Source organism: Leptinotarsa decemlineata, unplaced genomic scaffold (genome assembly GCF_025532065.1).
Source record: "Leptinotarsa decemlineata unplaced genomic scaffold, Ldec_3_MD MMD2_tig00026328_RagTag_RagTag, whole genome shotgun sequence".
Lineage (NCBI taxonomy): Eukaryota > Metazoa > Arthropoda > Insecta > Coleoptera > Chrysomelidae > Leptinotarsa > Leptinotarsa decemlineata.
This window is the reverse complement of record NW_027412688.1, coordinates 32,944,600-32,967,610: the sequence shown is the minus strand read 5'-3', so window position 1 is coordinate 32,967,610 and position 23,011 is coordinate 32,944,600. Positions and strand designations below refer to the sequence as shown.

The following is a 23,011-nucleotide window of genomic DNA, read 5'->3' as shown; positions in this document are numbered from 1 at the left end:
ATAGTGTTCAAGAGTTGGTAGGATCGTGTTGCCGAGTGTGAATACTTTGAAGTAGGTTGGAGAATGTTTTATTAGTGTTATACTGTTATGTGGGACAGAGTTGTCATTATGATAAAAAGTAACAAAAATCTTTTCTCAACACTAGTTTCCAATTCTTTTTATGTAAAACGCTCACCAATCATTGTCTGATGAGTTTTCTCCAATCAACAACCAGCTTGAAAGACTAAACCGATTATGGCAGATAAAAACGCTTATATTCACAGGAGTACAAAGCTTTGTACTCTAGTAATTTCAACATTCAATGTTTTCATCAATCATGTTAATACTCACCCATGGTTCGAAGAAGGGAAATTGATTCAACCCAAGCTGCACCTTCTCTTTCAAAAATGTCTCTGCCGTAGTTGCAGACAAAACAAATGTAAGTTTCCCGGCCGGAAATAATTGTGTCAAAGTTATTTTGCAGGTGTTTGGCCTTTTGGTATGCAGGTTTTTATACCTGACATTTCGTCTACATCAGCGGCGTCGATATTATCAAAGGCAATGAGGTAAACGATGCAATGTCCTAGTTATCCTCACAGAATATATTACAATGTTCGAGGTTTGGGTAGCCGATTTTATTCGCTGGTGGGTGTGGATTCCTTCATTTTGGCTGGTTTATTTGGCCTGATTGATGTATTATTTAATGAATGTAGCGAAACTTTGTTTATGTTACTCCTCTCTTCATTTCTGTTGAATATTTATCAGTGATTTTGAATTTGAAGAGATTCGAGGACAGAAAAACAATTTCAATTACAAGAGGGAATTACCAAAAATAAAGTCTGGCTAACCTCTAGAATACACCAATCAGACCAATTAGCCCAATCTATAAGAAAGAAGCCACATCTACCTCTGGAGAGACCTGAACTTCGAACAATGTGCTATAGAGCACCTCATCCTCGTCTTTGACAAAGTCTATCGCTTTTGTAGACAACAAAACGCCAGGCATAAAAAGCTGTATATCACGGCCAACAAACTCGAACAATAGCTTTGATAAAACGCTGATAAATTCAGAAGGAACCCCTAGCAATGGAATTTTATTGATCAATGTAAATGCAATCCCAACCCTGTCTTCGTATAACTTACTCCAAGCAAATAAAACTTTAAAGAAATTCTTGTTCACTTTCGTCTCGTTCAATCTCTTTGACCTAAAAATACAGTTACAAAACTTTAAGACCCCACCCGTGATGCTTCTACTTCGCCTATATATAACAACCCCCATTTCTACCTCCTCTCGCTCATGCTCAACTGGAAAACCCCCGGAAATCATCGACAATTGTTACACACCCTCACGGGTTTCTCCCAACCCCTGAGCGGGACCGGTTTCCTGGATTTCGAGCACTCGTCGCAGACCCCCTTTCCGCAGTCCCTGCAGTGGTGGAGAGGCTGCAGAAACCCGAACGACTCGAAACACACCGCGCATTCGATACAGTCAGCGTCCGGCACCCAGTAAGACGGCCTGGCGGATTCTTTGATGAAGTCCTTCGGGATGTCAAATACTGTTGATTTCACTACGGAAATCGAGTTGATGACTGTTTCTCCGAGCTGCCTGGCTCTGTTTTCGGTTCCGTCGACGGCGGTCGATATGCTTGGTGGTTGATCCATGTAACAGAAGTCGCACACTCTGACGTCTTCATACCAACCTCTCGAAGGGACCGGTTGGCGTTTCGAGGAACAGTTCTCGCAGAAACCTTCGCCGCAAGCACGACAGTGGTGCTTTTTATCGGTCGGCTGGAACTTTGAACCGCACTTGGAACATTCCTGAAATTGAAGTTCGAATTCTATTAACACTTTATTGCGAGATTTCCACTGGACAGTTTACAAAACTGCAACAACTGTATTTTGCTATACAACAGCTTCTTCGATTGATTAAAGTCTACATAATTTGTGCTTTATATAATAAACAGTGACGGCTCGTGCATTGGAGAACAGGGGAGGCTAAAGTCATAAAGACTATATAGACACAGAAAAGCCCGCCGGAGCGCGAAAATTTTTTGGGGTACCGCACCTATTTAAAGCAAAATACGTAATATTTGCATAAATGCAAACAAACATTGTGTATTGCCGAAAATTATACGTATAAAACTGACCATTAAAAAAACAAAAACAAGGAAAAAGGGTTGTCTTTGAGTTATTTAATATAAATGAACTCTTCTCAGTCAATAAATAATAATACTTTTCTCTTCTAATATAACAGTTTTGTTAAAAACTGCTACAAATATTTTATAAGCACAAGTACTTAATTATGATTATCTTTGATATATCTAAAAACAATTGAAAATTGTGATGTACAGGTAATATCGGTAGTTTCATCAATTTTCCATGCAAAAAAAAGAAACACTTTCGAACTCCTTGCTTATATTTTCCTTAATAATATATGCCACACTGTCTATACGCTCATTTTGGATGGTTTTTGAGGTGCCCGAAAAAGCGCTACCGTTTAAAAAAGTGCCAAATTGGGAATCATATTTGCCCCATAACATTAAAAGTTCCTTGTAAATGCCACGATTAATCGAATCTTCGATTTCATTGTGTCCGCGAAAAGCTAATTCTGGGAAACCCAAATAAATCGTAATATTCGACCAATTTACCTTACCTGATTATTAAAAGAAATTATGGCCTCTTTTTGAGTTGTATCTATATTTTGTTTGCTAAACAATTTTAATTTACAAGACGATAATATATGCTCCTTAGATTTAAAATGTCTTTCTGTAGAACTAGGTAATTTTTTCAAATCGGAGTATCCTATTTTAGACCACGTTTGGTATCCGGTTTGTACGGAAAATAAAACACAGGGCCAACAAAAAAGTTTTTCTCGTTTAATGGAGCCGGTTAACCAATCGCATTTATCGTATATTAGTATATTAAATCCTCGATTTTGTCGATTATCTGACGCTTTAATTGAAATCAAATTTGGTTGAGGCCTTCCCAGAGTTTTAATAATGTAAAATTTATTATCATAAGATAAAGACCTAAAATTACTTGTCAGCAACCAATCGACTATATCGTCAGATTTTTTAATTTCGTCCAACTTATCCATATTAAATGGAAAAAAAACTTACCGAAAAGTGAAAACCTGAAAACACCTTGTAATACACTGCTGCAACACTGCTGTAATACAATACTGCCTGTTTCATACACAAATAACAAATATTATCAAGAACCACTAAAACGATTTACCGAAATATTTTTCAGTCCCGGTCCGTCACGGCATCCCGTCCGAGTAATTAAATAAAAAACAAACGCAACCGTACACTAACGGAGACCAACTGGAGGCTAGCCTCCCCTAACGCTATAATTTCTGTAACTAAAAGTACAAATCGGGACGTATGTCGCTGGTTGGATCCGTCTCGCGGAGCTTGTGTTTTTTAAAACAGTCGGAGGCTTGGCTCCCTTGCAATGTATGGCATTTATCATTTCGGGTTGATGGTTTATTCGTTATTCGTTCATATGCGGTGCATTTGACATTTGTTGATGTAGGATACAGATACGTACTACGTAGTGAGCGATAGTGTTTTTTCGGGCATATTATGTATTTATATTAAAAATTAATGGTAAAGTAATGATACCCAAGCATTTTTAGAAAAAAATAATCATAATTATTTGTCAATATCTTTTAATTTATTGTGATGAATAGCCTCAAATTTTATGGGGAGGCTAAGCCTCCCTCGTCTACTCTAACGAGCCGCCGCTGATAATAAACATTTGGATCCTATGATCTGCTATCTAGGTAATGACTAATTATTTCACCTGAGTAACTGATTGAAAATTCTCAAACATCATAAAAGAAAATTTTACCAACTTATTAAATGGGCATGTAATAAACTAATTACAATGTGTGCTTTATATATTTACAATTTCATATTCTACCTACTTTCTAAATAATAATTTTACCTGAGTTTATGCAAAAACTGATCATTAAATGGACTAATGGAATAAACTAGTTACCAACTTCCGCTTCAGAAAACAGATTCGGAAGAGGTTAAGAGTTCAATTTCATTTGATCATTCAGTAAATTTTAATTAATTTCTAAACATTCCAAAAGATTAAGTTTCAATCTTTTGTGGTTTAACTCATGCTCCTCTGTCAAAGTGTAGTTTGCAAATGCGGAATTGGTCTTTACATTCAAGAAAGAAACTATGTTCTTTTATTATTTGGGAAAAGGTTCTTCCCGTTTGTCCAATATAAAGTTCTAGACAAGAACCACAAGTTAACTTATATACTCCCGATCTATCCAATAATGGAGATTTGTTTGTTTTGTCTTTGTATTAAAAAAATGAGCAATGTTATTGGTGAGTTAACCAAAAAATGTTTGGAAGAATGGAATCAATAATATCTACCTTGCACTCTGTTAGAATGGTGGTAACGATTATCGGAAATCTTGAAAGGATACAAGCAGGAGGTGTTATTCTTGGCTCATTGCTTTCAATTTTAATTAGACATGATGTAGTAATCACACCATTTGGAAAATGTGTTCAAGAAACAATTTATTGTGCGATTTTCACTGGACAGTTCACAAAACACCAACACATGTTTTGCTATTCAACAGCTTGCTCAGGCGGGTTCATACTAACTAAATTCTACCTTTAATGACAAATAATTTTAGATGGGTTTGAATAAATTAATTAAAAAAGAAATCTTACTAACTCATTTAATGGACATGTTATAAACTAATTACCAATTTCCACAGTGAAAACCAGATTCAACAGAGGCGAAGAATTCAATTCTATCAGGTCATTAAGTGAATTTTCAAAATTCTAAAATCCATCAATTTCCAAGTATTCCAAAAGATTGAGTCATAGTCGCCAAAAGATGTTTGCAAATGTGGAAGTAGTTTTCACATTTGAGAATCTAATCCTATGTTCTTTCATTCTTTGGGAAAAAGTTCTCCCCGTTTGGCCAATATAAAGTTTTGAGCAAGTACCACAAGTCAACTTATATACTCCTGATGCACAATGTAGTAACAAAAATCAAAATATTACACATTGCATTAATTTCATTGAAACATATAACTTACCTTGATTTCATGATTAGGTCTCCAATAGCTAGGGGCGATTTTGTCGGCTGCCCAATCGCTAATCAGCTGTTTGGGTTGAGATCCTACGCTAGAAATTGCGTCTGTGAACATTGTTACGCTGTCCAACACTTTCTGCGCTGAATTCTGGGATCCGAGCAAGGAGCGCTCCTGATAATAAGAGTAGTCCTATTTTTTAATAGAGTATATAATAAATAGACTGTTGAGACAAAAATATTTGTTCTAGTCTACATTATTGAATTGTGGACATAATTACGTCAAATTTCGGATGTATCTGTGAGTATAGACAGCGGAATGAAGATTGTTAATTAAGAAAAGTTCAATATTAAAAAAAATCGAATTGAAGAATTGTTTCTCAAACAGTATTCGATATCAATTTGGGGAACAGTATCGAATGCTCTACTCAAACCACTGAAAATACTGCAGAATGAAGTTATAAATTGTATTTTCAAATTAGATTATAAAGAACCAAATAATAATACATACAAACCAAAATAGTATATTATGCAACGATCATGTAATGATGGTTATTAAGATACGAGCATTAACCGGGATACGAAACGAGCAGAAGACGAGTTTTGTATGGTATATGCCAGTGTATTAATAACCATTACATGAGAGTTGCATACGCTATTTTTTCTAAACCCGATAAATAATGAAAAACTATAAATATTATATTTGTATTGAACACATTTACAGTCATTAATTCATATTTTTTTTAAAAAACACGAACTTAATGGTATTATCATGGATATATGAAAACTATAAAGATTCTAAGTATATTTATATTGAATATAACAACTGTAATTAATCTGATCTTTTAAAAATATTGGAGTCGATGGTATTCCTTCTATATTGCTGTTTTCAGACATTTTGATAATATAGGTAGGTAATATGAAAACTGATTTTGACAAATAAAGCAATTAGTTACTTAGGTTAGAATCTAGGACAAACAAAGGAACAGGATTCTTGATTGAAAAATTATGGGTTTCTATTGGTTGATAATCTGTATCGTTATGAAAAATCTGTATCATAATAGATATCATTATGAAATGGATTATGGTCATATAAGTGTATTGTTACAGTACGGTTGTAGAAAAAATATATTAGACATATCAATGATATACAAATTCTAATTTTGCACCTTCATTCACTCGGCAAAAGACAAACTGAAACATTCCAAATTTGATTTTCGAAATAATTAGTGATCAACATAAATATTTATTAACAAGGCATTCTAAAAATATAAGGGTTTTGAATAATAGATTGTATATTAATAAATAATATATTCATTTGAGTAGTTTTAGATTATATAATTTACCAAATTCTTTGAAAAAGTCAGCAAAATAGGATTTAAAAAATCTAAAAAAATATCTTGTTATGAGCCATTATTTTATTATCAATATTTTATATATATTTCTTACATTTTTATTTAAGCAAATTAGTTAAACGTTTTTGTAAAATTAAAAATGAAACTTTTTATGTTTTTTTACCACTTGTATTTGTACCTAACAATATTGCAGTTTCGTCCTATAAGGACATTTTCAAATGAATACAGTTAATTGTATTATTAGTTAACCTTTTTTTTGTTTTTTTCTCTATTGTTCATTTTTCCTTGGTATAAACATTGTATATTTTTTGGGAAATAAATTGTTATTATAATTATTTTATTATACTGAATATATTTTTTATCAGAACACAGACTTTCATTATGAACTTCAAATGTGGATTATCTTTCAAACTATTTCTGTTCATTATTATTGTCATATTGTCACAAAATAGTTTTTAGTTATAAACCTAAGTGAAAAACATAAACAACCTATTGTTGAAAGATTTGAAAATTTGAATCTGTTGCTCATTATCATTGGAAAACAGACCTTCGACTCATCCAGTATAACAAATAAAACCGAAGTGATAATTTATGTAATGAATATAAACAATGATTAACGGGGCATTCTGTTATGAAATTTTTATACAAATATTTGATAGCAGATATAAATGTATTTTCAAAATTGATTTAGTGAAGTTGGAGTAATATACTTTCCAGTCAGAAGCTAATGCAATTGAAAGGGGTATATTTTCAGGAGATATAAGTTTTTGGAAAACAGATTTTTAGCTTTCTCTTCTCCATCTTTATACATGAAAAGTTGTGTAATATTATTTATTGGACAATTCATCACACTTGTTTTTGAATATATGCACTGCTTCTATTTGCTTCAATGCAGAAGGTCGACTATAATTTCAATTTTGAAGCATAGGATGTATATAAAATCATTTATATTACTTCCACATGTACAGTGTTAATGTATATATTGCTAATGCACGTTAGTTGATCAATTAGTAATTTATTTATTTATTCATTTGGTAATTTGGTACACTGAGTATATGTGCCAAGTCTAATAAAATACAAAAAAATAGAACATCATTAAAAAGCAAAAGATATATTAGCTTGTTTCAAAAGTTTTGTCTATTTCAATATCATGTGTATTTGTAGCTCCACATTTCAATAAATATTCATTAGACTGTGTCGTGGTGTATACTAATCGATAGATAATTTTATACTCTGTACATTGATGCTGTTCATTTTTTCCAAATTTTAATTGTTTGCTTTTAACTTATGACGTTGTTAGGCAATTTTCAACAAATGTTTTCTCTACAAATTCAAATCGAGCCAAAGCGCTGCCGAAAAAAAAACAGACACTTAACAAATATAGTGTTAATGAATGTACTGTTAGACGCTGGTTTGAAAAATTTTGTTCAGAATGTTCTTTGCTTTTGCACAACCAAAAAGATCCTTTTTTGGATTGGATCGCATGTTTCACAAATCATCGTCCGAAAATTAAACTAAATGAGCATCGCCTCACCAACCATACTTCCCAGACCTCTCGCCAATCGACCACCATCTTTTATCCTAATCTCAACAGCCTTTTCTGAGCAACAGAACATGTCTTGGGAACAACAATCATGTCTTGGGAACTCCTTGGCACGTCCCCAAGACATGATATTAAAGCTAATGTGAGAATAAGCCATAGAAAAGTAAACAATCCAAAATTAACTAGAGTGTATTTAATCTGTGTGTTTGAATAATATGCAGAATTGAGTTTGTTGCCGACTTTTTGAATATGACCGCCCAAGTTTTATTTTCGTCCAAAGACGTTATTAAAAACATGACTTCGCTGGATGATTGAATACCGTTTATTGTGTAAGAATCAATGGTGAAATCTCTCCTAATAAATGATTTCATTGAAATAGAATTCGATTTACTCAGAATGAGTTTGTTGCTTTGACTCAAGCACTGAATTTATCTACTGTTGTATTTATTTGGTCTGATAACTCTTTTTCGTTTTTGCCGGCCACAGTAATTGCGTGTCATGTGCAAACATGGTTATGACACATTCAGAACATACTTCAGATATGTCATTTATGAAGTTGGGGAACAACAATGGTCCTACGACAGAACCTTGAGGTACTCCTAGCGTTAAATCTTTGAGACTCAATAAAATACCATTGCAGCTAACTATTAGACTGTGGTCTTCCATATATGATCTCACTCAGCCCAATAAATGAATCGTTTTTTAATTTTGAATACATATAAACAATATTAAATTTATGCAAGATAGGTTTCTAAAATGTCGACACATGTTAACATTGTTAACATGAACAATTATATTCAACTCTCAATACTAGATAACTACCAATTATTATTACCAATTGTTCAATTTTTTCAATGTATATTTTTATGGACAGAATGAAATTTTTATTCACATGGTTAATTTCATGTTTCTTCCAATGAGATAAAATTCAACTCCATTCTGATGAGGCTGAATTGGTTATTGAAACAAATGTAAGATACACTATTTTCATTGTAGTTTGTTTCCAATAGATTCAGAAATGAGCTTTAAGAGGAACAAATGAATTTGAATCTACCGTTTGTTAGTTGTGTGAAAAAATTTTGAGTTACTTTATGAATTATGATAAAAACTCAACATTGAAATACTTTTACATAAAAACTTCTGAAAACTCACCCCTGGCCAGAGATGTACTATTTCCGTTCGAACTGCACTCTCTTCAGGATTTTTATTTCCATACCAATGTTGTCGGCTTCTATAAATCTCTCCACATTTCGGACACTCAATGACGTAACCAGACCAAACATAAGTAAAATAACCGCTCCAAGAGTTGTCATTCATCGTCTGATAATTCGGCTTGACAGAAATTCTCTGACCGTTATTGTAACATGCCTGGAACAAAGTAAAGTGTTACAAAATGTATAGCTTTCCATACAGATGAAAACTTTCACATTTTTCTCAATTGTTTTTGTTGGGAAAGGAATAAAATGGATTTGTATAAGAACAATTCAGATTTTGCCAACGTACTGGACTCAATTAAATCCATCATCAGTGCTCAAACATTAGTTTACCCATGTTTGAGCCCTAATAGAAACGTTGGCAAAAACTGAATTGTTCATCTACGAAAATTTCTCAACAAAAACAACATTTTATCAATTATCGGATCACCAAACCTCTCGAATCTGATTTTTTTGTTGCAACAACTACTCACTCTACATAAATACACGTGATTCTGGTACTGGTGCTGATAGGTACAATCCTGGTCGCTCCTATGCGGTTCTCCTTCCTCTTTGTGGCCCATAGAGAGACTACAAGTACTTTTACAAGATTGACATTTTTCGGTGCACGTAAAAAATGCTGGTAAGTACAGTTGTGGAGACGGTCCGCTGATATTGTTCTTGAATTTTTCATTCAAACTCTGAAAAATAAAAGTAACTTCTATGTGGATTTTTCATGTGAAGGAATGGGGAATGTTTCTCAATTTGGGTTATTACAGCAAATGCAAGTTTGAACAAAACAAAGTTGAGTTTAATTCATGAGTTTTTAAAATTCACTTTGGAAAGTATTCAAATTGATGTTTCAAATGTTGGGTTTTAATTTTAAAGGGATTTGTTTCTAATTCACATATTGGCAACAGCGCCTATATCAAGTTGAAATAATTTATACGTACCTAGATATTCTACTTTGAAAAAGGAAAATTATCTTTATAAATCAACAATTAGGGCAAAATATAAATTATAGTTCAATACCACCTCCACAAGCCACATAAACAACAGTTGTTTTGTTATTTATTTATATAGAGGAAGATAGGTTAGGTGCACAAAAAGTCATGTCACAGAATGTCTCGGAACTCAGAAAATAAGTAAACAGAACAGCACGCCTCTGAAATATGTCATCTTTGTTTGCCTCATACAGGTAACAGATTCATTGTCCTTTATTAGCTATAACCGATGTTGCCAAATGGTGAAATAGAAACGAATCCCTTTAAATGTTGAATGCATTATTTCATTCCTCTTTAAGTATTCAAATAATTTTTTAAAGAAAAAGGTTAAAATGATGAGTTTAAAATGCGTTGTTTTAGAGCTCTTTTATAAAAACTACTTGATTTTTGCCAGAAGGAACATTCCCCATTGGCCGATACAAACAGCGTATATTAAAAAAGTGGGACCAAGAATAGATCCTTAAGGTGCCCCAAAATCATTTTCTCTTATGGTACTTTTGATTTTCTAAAGAAAGCATGTTGTCTGTCACATATAACTCACAAACCAATTGAGGACATTCCCCCTAATGCCAAAATTTATTAGTTTGGATATGTCATCAGATATTTTACACAAATCCAAAGACAAGAAGCAACATTTTTTTAGTACTGCCAGTTTCAGTTTGAATTTTTGAGACGCCCTCCAATGCTACTGCCTCTGTATCTGTGGACTTGCGAAAACAATACCAACCACCATATAAAATATAACTGTTTGCCAAAGAATCGGTTAATGTTATATGCATCATTATTTGTCTACCAAGAGCACATGATTGTCTGACCCAATGATCAAATACCGTATGGCGTTAGAAGTTATATGATGATGTGCCCCAAAATTTGGACATGTGAGAAATGAACAAACTAAATTTGGAGTTGCAAGGTCACCTGCCATTCACTGCAGTTAGCAAAAACTATGGATGTGATAGAAATACCCCAATGGCCAATTAAAAATAGTACAAGAAAACTTACCTGCAGCGTCAAAAAAATATACTTGGCGTCCCTCTTCGTCCTGACCTCCGTGCTCTCCAACTTGTCCACCAGGACATTTTTCAACTCCTTGAACGACGTTTCGGACTGAGTCGTCTTCACGCCGACGTACTTGAGGAAACTGAACGCATCGAAAGGTAAACCGAGTTCCGCGAACGTTGTCTGTAAAATGTCTTCGGCGGACTGTTTCACGTTAGCACTGTCGTGGAGAGTGTCCGTGTAACGCGTCTCGTGGAAAATCACCACCCCCGGACCGATGGCCGACGAAAACTTTTCTGCATCGTTCTTAGCCAAAGCGCTCTTCAGAGCCGAACTGAAATGGTCTTTGTATGCTTTCGAAGCTGACCCCAGGAAGGTGTACATGTCCCGTTGGAGGCGCTCCGCCCGTGTCCTATAGATGATAATGTCTGACACTGCGAGGACCTTGAGCAGCATGCGGGTGCGCTGGTTTTCTCTTTTTGAAATGCCTTCAACATATGATTTTATGACAGGAAGAACACAAGTTGTAATGAACATGAAAATGAAGGAACGGAATTTATAGTTAGTTTTTTTCAGAAAATATATCCTGTTACAAAAAAAAATCTGTTTTTCCATTAACCAGATGTCGTCTCCCACGAACGACAACTCTCAGAAGCTGAAACTTGTGCGTGCTAAAGATTAACGAGGTCTTACCTTTTAACGTGCGATTCCTAGCACATACTTCCAAGAATTTTGTACTTTACAACACTAAGAGTTACCATTATTGCACATAGAAATGAAATTTAAATTTGTATTTAATTCAATTCATTGAGTGATAAAGTAAATGAGTGTTAAATATAGGAAATAATACATATACAGGGTGTAACTGAATGAGTTTAAAACATTTAAGGAGGTGATTCCTCACCGAAAAAAAGATAGGATCTTTCATATAAAGAAACTTCATTGGAGCATCCCTTGTTAAGATACAGCACCTTAAAGGGGGTACATAAAATTTGTATAACAATTTTTTTTCACAAGCACTGAGAAAGTTACAATATTGAAATTATTCTGACTTTTTGTACTACCAAAAAAACACTTAGCCAGAAATTTATTTGGTTTACCCCATGGTTGTAAGGGGTGGAAAACGCAACCCCTAAAATTTATTTCCAAAGTAACTTTTTGTCTCATTATTTGTTTACCATTTAAAAATTTATTTCTGATAGCCTGTTTCATTCTAAACAAAAAAATGTCTCTTGGGTTTTTTGCCCAAAATAAAACAGTTCGCAGCAAAAAATTATTTAAGGAACAACTACAGAGATACATCGTCATAAATGCGAACTGGATTTATTGTTATTTTGTAGTTAATACCTGCATTAAACGATTAAAGGGTAATAAACAAAACTGATTTATTAATAACAAAACACACAACATGTAGAAATCATAGTAAATGTTCAATATGTCTACCTTCAGACATTACGCATGCGTCTAGACATCGGCGCATTGAGCCATGTATTCGCTCAAATATTCCTGGAGTCTTTCTGATTACCCTGCACGGATCGATGATGCGGTTTCTTAAGTCCTCTACATCGCGAACAGGAGTACGATAAACCAAATGCTGTAAATGGCCCCAAATAGAGGAATCGAGAGGATTGAGATCCGGGGATCGAGTGGGCCAGTTCTGTGGTCCTCCTCGACCTATCCACTGATGTTGCATATGCTGACGTTCTACTTGACTAAAATGGAAGGGAGCCCCATCATGCATAAAAAACATATCCCTTCTGACGCCCAAAGTAACTTCCTCCAGCAGTACTGGATGCACTTCTCTTAAAAATTGTATGTATGCCTCACCATTTAATAGAGAAGGTAGAAAATGAGGCCCTTTTAAATCATCCCCAATAACTCCGAGCCACACGTTGAGAGAAAACTTTTCTTGATGGTTAGTTTCGACAATAGCGTGAGGGTTTTCATCAGCCCATTTGAAAATTAATAATCTTGTCCTGAGAAAAATTACATTCGTCTGTGAATTCTATCGTCTTAAGAAAGTCACATTTTCTTCTAATCAATTCCAGCATCCAATTGCAAAATTCAAGACGGATCGGAAAGTCTCGCGGTAACAGTGCCTGTACTCGTTGCAGATGGTAAGGATATAAGAGTTGTTCCTTCAAAATTCGAAATTCCGTCATATGATCAACATTTAGCTGGAAAGTAATATTTCTAGTACTGGTAGTAGGTTGTTCTTCAATCAAATTAAGTACTGCTTCCTCAAGCTGTGGTGTTCGAACTTCTCGATGGCGACCACAATCCTGCGTTCTTTTGTCAAATGAACCATATTCTCGTAATCGTTGATGAAGTCGAGCAAATATTCTATGTGAAGGATGCTGCCGTTGAGGATACATTTCAGCATATCTTCTAGAAGCTTCTAACCCATTCCCCTACGACAGACCGTAAACGTAATGCATATCAGCCATTTCCTCATTTGTGTATGCCATTTTAATAACAAGTGAATTATTAAAGTAACAAATTAAGAACAGAACAACAACACACAATTAGTATTAATTCAATTTCGAAAATTCACACCATACCAATTTAATTGTCACTATCGCTAATAACGACCTATTAGATAGATTAGTTTCGTATTTTCGCATTTATGACGATGTGTCTCTGTAGTTGTTCCAAAAATAATTTTTTGCTGCTAACTGGTTTATTTTGGGCAAAAAATCCAAGAGACATTTTTTTGTTTAGAATGAAACAGGCTATCGGAAATGAATTTTTAAATGGTAAACAAATAATAAGACAAAAAGTTACATTGGAAATAAATTTTAGGGGTTGCGTTTTCCACCCCTTACAATCATGGGGTAAACCGAATAAATTTCTGGCTAAGTTTCTTTTTGGTAGTACAAAACGTCAGGTTGATTTCAATATTGTAACTTTTTTAGTGTTTGTGAAAAAAGTTGTTATACAAATTTTATGTACCCTCTTTAAGGGGCTGTATCTTAACAAGGGATGCAACAATGAAATTTCTTTATATGAAAGATCCTATCTTTTTTTCGATGAGGAATCATCTCTCTAAATGTTTTACACTTATTTAGTTACACCCTTAGTATTATAACAATAATACCTTCATGGAATAAAAAAAACAAATTTCAACTAAGTATTTGTTGATTCGCAAACATAACAGGGAGATTTGAATAACATATTCGTTTTCGGTGTTGCTAGGAAAGAATAAGTTCTGCCTTCAAGAGATATAAAATGAAAACGCTTTAACAAAATATTATCATCTATCCCCTGTCTGGGGTAGACATTATCTAGTTTGTAGATGATATATTTCATTTTGGGAAAGAGAGTTTTTGGCTTTCTACTACTCCATCTTAATACAGAAAAAAGTGGGAATCTTCCAAAGAAAGGAAGGAAGTAATCAATTTTAAAAGCGATAGAATGTGTGTAGTATATATAGGTGACCAGATAAGACAGTGATATTCTAAACCGGCTCTAATACTTTATATGTTTTTGAAATCCTTATTTCGCAGCAGTTACACATTTCTCCATGTGAAGTGCGAATGAGAGTTTGGAATTAAAGAATACTCCCAAGCCTTTGCAGCTGTCTGTTTTTTTTCAAGTAAATAATCATTTATCTAATAGTTGCTGTCAAGAGTGGTATGTTTGTTAAAAAATGTGGTTTATTAACATTTACTTAAATTGAGTGGAAGATTGTTTGAAGAACACCAGGGATCTAATTTATTCAAATCACTTTGCAGCATTTGGTTGTCATTAGGTGACTCTACGACATGAAAAACCTTCAGATCATCACCAAATAATAGAATTTCACAATCTATTTTTAATCCTGTGTCTTTAATGAATTTGCTGACTTTAATGTCGCAATAATCATTTTAGTTTATTAGCTTGAAATATTAATTATTTAATGTCAAACAAAGTATGAAGCAAAACAATAAAGTCGGTTATGATGTATGGACTAGTTCAATTTTAAAATATCATATGACTGATTTGAAAATTAAATATTTTTATTTGATAGGAGCCATTTTCACAAAATTCAAAGCACTCATTTGATGTTCAAGCGAACATTTTCAAAATCATCAATGAAAAAATCAGTATATTTTAAATTATGAAAAAAGAAATGAAAATTTCAAACTTAAACTTGTTTAAGTTTGAAAATGTCCATATAGGACGAAACTGCAGTAACGTTAGTTACAAATAAAAGTGGTAAATACATAGAAATTTTCTCCTACCATATAGTAACGGCTACAGCCATCAATTTATTTTAAATTAACTTTAATGATATTTATGAAAATGTTTGAAAAAGTGGTCCTAGGGGGCTACCTTGTGGTACACCTTATAATACATTAATTTCTTGAGATATGAATTATTTGACATTAAATTATTGGGATTTATTAACAATATTAATTTTTAACCATTCTAGCAGTTTTCCACAGAATCCAACTGCTTTTGTTTCTCACATAAAAATTGTGTGATTAATTGCATCAAATGATTTGGAAAGTGCAAATACTGAACATCTGAATAAAAATGAAATAATACATTGTTTTACTTTGTGGAAATAAGTTTCGAACATGTTTTAAGTATGAAATCCATGATGAAAATTACACTTTCATTTTCTAATGTATGTCATCAATTTAATTGTTATATAATATGTTGCATACCTAACAGCATTAGGTAAAGTACTTATTGTTTTCAAAAAAGCTTTATATAATATTTTTTTGGTATAGGGTATTTTTGCCTAAAAATGTGAATGAATATCATCAATAACAATTTTTTTATGCAAATGATTAATTAAAAGAAGTTAATATAACAAACTTTATTGATATATTGTCATCATATTCTGATTAAAGGTTATAATAAGCAGTATAATCAAAATGTGGTTGGATTATGGTATTATTATGGTATATTATATACAGTGCAGTCCTAAGAATTTAGATATTGATATTGCTCGGAGTGGGTGATAAAACAAGAACACACTTTGATGTATACAGAATATTTAATGAGAAATATCCTGACCATCATATTTCCCAGTCTACGGTGAGAAGAACAGAACAAAAATTTCGTGAATGTGAATTTAGAACTGTCTTTCCAAAGCTGGGAGATCAAAACTGAATGACGACAAGAAATTGGATGTTTTATTATCTTCTGAGGAAAACCCACAAACACCTATAAGAAAACTTCTATAATGAGAATTTTCGAAACACATAAATACCATCCATATAAAATTCAACTACATCAAGAACTGAATGAGTATGATCTTGATCGCAGATTAGAATTTTGTGAAATAATGATGGATAGATGTCAACGGAATCCAATTTATCCAAAAAAATATTTTTTATGAGGCAATATTTACCTCACATGGAACGGTGAACAAGCAAAATTGTCGGTATTAGAGAATGCAAAATCTGTACTGGAAGTGAACGTTTGTGCTGGCATACTAAATAACACAATAATTGGACCATATTTTTTTGAAGAAACAGTAACTGGGGCCAGTTACTTGGATTTTTTACAGAATGTTTTAATTTCTGATTAACGATGACGTTTTCCAAATCGTGTTGACACCGCAGATAATATTGAAAACATATGTTTTCAACAGGATGGAGCTACACCACATTATGCTGCAGTAGTACAAGATTAGCTGAATCAAATTTTTCCTCATCGATAAATCGGTAGACGTGGCGAAATTGAATGGCCAGCCTATTCTTGCCATATGAATCCACTTGATTTTTTCTGTGACACTATTTAAAATGAAAAAAAATTACAAAGAAGACTCCAACTAATATTGATGACTTAAAACACCACATTAGGCAAGAAATCAATCAAATTACCACACTGTATATACATTCAGTTTCAAAGAATTTGGGTAATCTAAAAAACTTGAGTAATAAACCGGTTTTTTAGCAGTGAATTTGTATTTGCAACTTACTGATAGGAAAAGAGTACTGAAGGTGATTTTTTGCTGTACTACAAATAGTTGTTTTAAAAACTCACCTAATAAGCCTTCTGTATCCAAGCAAATGACTTTCAGCTCTGGATTATACATTGCCCAGACCCCCAAGGTGCAAGATGTCTGAGAAGGCGACGTACGGAATACTTCTTCTCCATTGAAAAACACTTTGTTCAAAGTATAGGATTTTCCCTCACCTGTGTTTCCGAAGATAGAAACTACTTTAACTTTCTCACTGGGTTTTATGTTTAGAGCTTTCAGAAAGCTCCCCTCAGATTTCATTAGCAATTGTTCAGAATCGTCCAGCAGAAAAACACTTTTCGATCCTTCGTATTCATCGTCAGACAAATTGAGAGAAATGAGTCCTTCAGTTGTGCCACAAACGGAAGTATCCCCTGAGGCGTTGTTTCTGCTGGGGAGGGTTCTGTTATTGATGTTTGGGTCTATAGATTTGAGAATGGGGGAACCAACAGTTGGATACTTCATTTTCATGTTTGCGGCCAATGTATCCATTTTTCCAACTGGGAATACCATACAATGTCCTCGACTTGCTAAAATAAAAAAAGTCACTTGAGTTTTGTCTTACACTTTATGTTTACATACGTCACAAAGACTTGGAATTTGTACAAATATGCTTTAAAATTATACTGACATTTAAATGAATAGCTGAATATTTTACTTATTTGTATGGCAAAATACTAACAAAACGAGAACTTTTATCAAAAAATCTATCAGAGGTGTTCATTATGTCTAGAACGAGAAGACTGCTGAATTTTCATCAACCGAGACAGTGATTGAATTGTGATCTGAGGGAAGCCAGTTTGTCTTTCAGAGAAATTACCACTAGGATGAAAAGTTCTCTGAATATTGTGGTGAATACTTGTGAGCAATGGTTTCATGAAAGCCATCCAACAGGAATAGAATATCATGAATAGAATAGAATGACTATACTGGAACCAGGAATGAAACACAGTCCTCTTCAGTGACAAATTCAGATTTTGTTTGGGGTCGCAAGATGGTTGGGTAAGGATAAAAACATTGACCACATATAGAGTTACCATGTACCACTTTCATTAAAACCAAGTCAATTTGTTGCCTTGGCCACCTCGATCTCTGGATTTCTCACCCATTGAGCATGTCTGGGATATCATTGGGAGGAGATTAATAAGTTCAACCCATCCCCCACAGACTTTGACGGACCTTCGCCAAGAGGTACAGGTAGCATAGTACCTTAGGAGGAAATCGATTAACTCATTGACAGTATGCTTACGTATTTGGATGAGTGAATAAAACATCGTGGGGGTCCAACACATTATTAATTTTTCATGGTTCATACCATAGATTGGGGTAACAGTTAGAATACCAAGCTCTTTGAATAATTCTTCACAACTGGTTCTTTTGTTAACACTGACAATGCATCAAATCATATTTTTTTGAGGTACAAATTTTTGCTCACATTAATTTCAGAGAAAAAGGTGATTCTGCTAGTGTTTCTTTTCATATTACTTACTTCTCTGATTTATTTTCAATCAATTTTAATTGTAACCAGTTTAGTTACGTTATTAACTGTAAGTTTGATGTGATACATTTGGATACATTTTAAAAATATTCATTGATAAAAATTGTTATTTGTTCGCTAGCCACTTCTCCATTATATCTGGATATTTTCCAGTTTACATTCCATAAGTTCCATGAAGTTTTTGAATTGTTACTTGCCAATTATTCTATACAAAGAAACCTGAGAAAGAGGAGTGAGAATGATTCAAAAAATACAAGTATACACATCGAACTAATTTATACTGAAGCTTACATTAGTTGAAGGCGTTAGCCTCTCCTTTTTAGCACAGAAATATGTTGACCCTTTAAAACGCATATAACCAAAAATTTTGCTCAGCTCTCATTGATATCATATCTAACATAAATTCGTATCTCACCAGTTAGATAAACTAGCTCACATGTTGACTCATTGGGAAAAAAAACCATGAACTCTTTTATCAGTTGCGATTATAAAATGTAGGCTACTTACACATGACTTGACACTAAAAATTTGACGTTAAAAAATGCACCTAATGCACTCGGGAGGCGTGTTGTAAAACTGCATTCTCAGGAAGGGCACGCACTGTTTCAGATTTGTTTACGTTTATTTTCACCAATTTGCGACTGTAAATAAAAACTTTGCAGCTATTTTAGTCTTTAAAAAGTTTATTTTAGTAATCCTTTTTTTGAGACGTGTATGCCAAAAGTGTTAATATAGAATAAAAACAGTATGTTTACGTTCCAAACTTCACGTCGATCTGATCTGACGTTTAAAACCGAAAAGCATTGCCAAATCATCAAAGTTTCGGTATTTTATCATATTATTTCAATTATGTTTTTCAGCGATTCGTCTTAGGTATATACATAATGTTTTTTCCATATTTGCTTTCTTACTACTGTTTTTCACTTCACTACTTATAAAAAGATTCGCGAAATCAAAACTATATTTTTCTCAATGAATCTTATTGACTGTTACAATCGATAATAGGAAATAAAAGTGAATTATCTTGAAACTTCTCACAGACCTATTTTTTGGGTATTTTCACCTTCCACAATCTGTTCCCCCATTACAATTTTTATAGTTTTTTAGATTGTAGAAGGCGAAAATAACCAAAAAAGATTGATCAAAACTCTGATTTCCCCCAAAAAAAATTACTTTCGTTCGAAATTCTATGAAGTTCTTGTACAATTGTACTTCCTTAAAAGGGAATTTATATTTTGCCTGGCAACATTGCCGACAAGTCTTGGAACGTCATTCTGTCACATGAAAAATATGACTAAGATGCAAAATGAAATGAATAAATAACAATTGGTAAATATAGTAAATATCCATCACGAAAGAAATATCAGTTTAAAGTATTATGCACAGTCTTGAAAGTTAATTGGACTTCAGATTCGTAATAGATGAGGTAATTTCAATTGAATTAAAAATTGCTCCTACAGAAGCCAAATCATTATTTTTTTGTGTCAATTATTTCGTACCAGTAGAAATCGAAACGCGCCAACATATACCCTTTTGGACAAAGGAGATATAGGGGAATTTTATGACGTCATTGGAGAGAAATAACTTTTTCTGTAAATAGCGAAAGTATGTTTTTTCAGTGTACATTGAGAGAAAATCGTTGAAATCAACGAAACCTTTTTCTCCGTGTATATCGAGGTTGTATAAATATCATACTCAAGGTTACGAATTTTGAGCCATCGAACATCAAAGGCGGTATCAAAAATCACTATTTCAACACAAATCTATTTTGTATTAGGTATTTCAATAAATAAAAACCATTGAGAGAGTGATTGAAGAAGGGGAACAATATAGTAGATATAGAGCGGAAATATTGGGAAAATGAAACATTCACAGACGTTCAAACAGAGCTAAATCCAGTGATTATACAAGCAGTAGTGAAGATGAAGAAATTTGTATTCAGAAAGTGACTGATTAAAATTTATTTTTTGATAAGGGTATCATTATATAACATTTTAATGAACTGTACTACTACCTACAATACTAAATAAAATATGAAAATAAATTACAAAGAAGTCATATTCTATTTGTTACCCTAATTAAAACTGATTATAGGTACGACACAGGCCGACATGGGGCTTATCGTAATCCAATAGTAATTTAGTTGGGAGAGTCTATATAAGATACCATCCCTGGGATTTTTAAAACATCTTAAGTCTATACATACGCGATCGCTCGCCATCAGAGCAGTGGCGTGTACTGTACACATGTTGATAGATGGTGCAAGAATCAAAATCTGTTGGCTGTATTTTGTTCAGATTTCAATTTATGGACCAAAATGTACACTTAATTTTTTTTCAAATTAGCCGATGTTCCTGGATTTAATATCAGTTTATTCCCGAATGTAAACAACATTGAAAATTTAAGTGCCAACTTGACATTGTCAAGCTGGTCACTTGAATTGTATTCCAACACGTCTGTAGGTTAGGTTAGGTCCAGAGTTTGTGGGTCTATTCGACCCTCCACCGTAACCTGCAAGGGTTTATTGTGGCTCACACCTATTCACACTCGATCAAATAAACTCAGCTTCTCTACGAAGTCGATTAGTTTGTATGGTGAGGTCAGATGGTAAGAGTACGGCTTTGCCGAACTCTAAAAACCTGATTCGATTCCCAGCGGGGCAGGCACAAAGTATATGCTCTGCTGTTTCAACGTTAGTGAGGTAGTCGGATAGTCAAGGTGCAAGATTCCCACCTTGATACCCGCGACAACCTTCCCATATATGAGGGTTTTTGCACGTCAGCTACACCTGACGATGCCTTAGATTCAACCGTGGAGGGCTTTTTCGCCTCTGGTTTTGGTGAATCATTACTTGAGCGTAAACGTACGCTAACCTGCTCATGGGGGGTTTGTTCCTCCACTTGAGACAGATTCTGCGTACGCCGTTCAAGAATTTGGTGCAAGGCGGTTTCATAAGGTACCCCGCTCTTGAGGAGACGAATCAGTCGTTTCCTGGCTGCACCACGAAACCTTTTTTTTTCGTTTCAGTTACTGTATCAGAAGTTAGAGAATTGAGAAGCTCTAGCTTCTGATCTAAATTTACAGGGAGGTCAGTTGGAGTCGTAAGCTCGACATCCATCTCCTCTGTAGACTCAGCGTCAGAAAAAATGTTCAGTTTACTCTGTCCATAAAAGTACCACGGCAGAGCCCTGCATTACCGTGACAAGGCGATGCTACGACGAGAGGGCGCCCGGTATCTCGAAGGTTCCGCAGAGACAGCTGATAGGCTTAATGTCATTCATCCTCTCGGCACGGATACACCCACCTTAGGATAAGGCCATCGTTGGGATGCCATTCAGTTAGGAAATAACAGAACCACAAGTGATTCTGTCATTCCCGTATCCAGCGAAGCTATGTGGAAGCAGGCATACGATGGCCGGTTTGCTCAACTCCCACATCGCAAGCCAATGCACTAGCCAAAAACAGCAGGCACAGTGGTTCAAGCAGTGAAAAATAAACAAGGACAGCTAACCCGTCAACACGTCTGTAAATGAAAAACTGAAATTTATTGGAACTATTTATTATTTCTTTATCGAGAGTGTTGTAGGTTGAAAGTTTTTATCAAAATATTTCACTTGGGGAAGGGATTCAGGGATATTCTATGCATCTTGGTTTTCAAGAAAGAATTTAAGAATTGAAATTTTTCACCAATTCACCTATTTTAGATTTTTTTTAATGCCATTTTTTACTTCATTTATATCAAAAACTCAACAGATTTTTCACCAACAAAGAAAATACAAACAAAGAGAGTATAAAGAATAACTTGGAATACATAAAATGAAAACGTTCATAACATTGATTTTTCAATGGTTCTCAAAATAAACTTTGTTCTAGGATCTCCGTTATGCCTGATTTGAATACTAGAAACTAAATTTGTCTCGACAATTCACTATACATCTACTTGTTCAAGAGTTTGTATAAGAACATCTTAGGAATTTATATTTTTTGAATTTCAACGTTGAAATGTACCTCGTTTACTACAAAAAAATGAAAGATTACTATATATATTTGATTCAATTCTATAATGACTGTTTCGAGTAGGAACTTTGTAGAGTTTATTTTGAAATTTATTGCTTTCCTCCTTCCTTTGGAAGATTTCCTCATATTTTGTTTAAAGATGGAGAAGTAGAAAGCCAAAACCTTTGTTTAAAAAAATTCTTCTTCTTCATTATATTCATGCAGTAGTTCCTCTAAATTATCATTAGAAAAGTCAATATACTATTTGGTAACGTTATAATACTCGGCTAAGTCTAGAAGAAACACAGAAATTATTACAATCAAGTTCTCTCAAAAGTTCTAGTTGGTAGAACATTGGCAGTTATTTTTCACACCTTACTCTTTTCTCTGAAAGTGGACAAATAATAAAAAACTCCAA

General features: G+C 33.8%; 1 protein-coding gene across 5 annotated transcripts; it reads right to left on the bottom strand.

Annotated features, from left to right (window-relative positions):
* Positions 1-80: 80 nt before the first annotated feature.
* LOC111506669 (zinc finger FYVE domain-containing protein 1) lies at positions 81-19,378 on the bottom strand. Of its 5 annotated transcripts, none has more exons than XM_023161801.2 (7): positions 19,013-19,378; positions 17,123-17,629; positions 11,144-11,628; positions 9,632-9,838; positions 9,097-9,312; positions 5,054-5,239; positions 81-1,797 (listed from the first exon to the last, which is right to left on the bottom strand). In XM_023161801.2, exons 1-7 carry the CDS (start codon positions 19,059-19,061, stop codon positions 1,303-1,305), a joined length of 2,145 nt encoding a protein of 714 aa, XP_023017569.2. In that variant the 5' UTR covers positions 19,062-19,378; the 3' UTR covers positions 81-1,302. The 5 variants fall into 5 exon arrangements, with proteins under 5 accessions (XP_023017569.2, XP_074038249.1, XP_023017567.2 ...); XM_074182148.1 differs by having other exon boundaries at positions 5,054-5,221; positions 19,013-19,377; XM_023161799.2 differs by having other exon boundaries at positions 19,105-19,377.
* Positions 19,379-23,011: the final 3,633 nt, after the last annotated feature.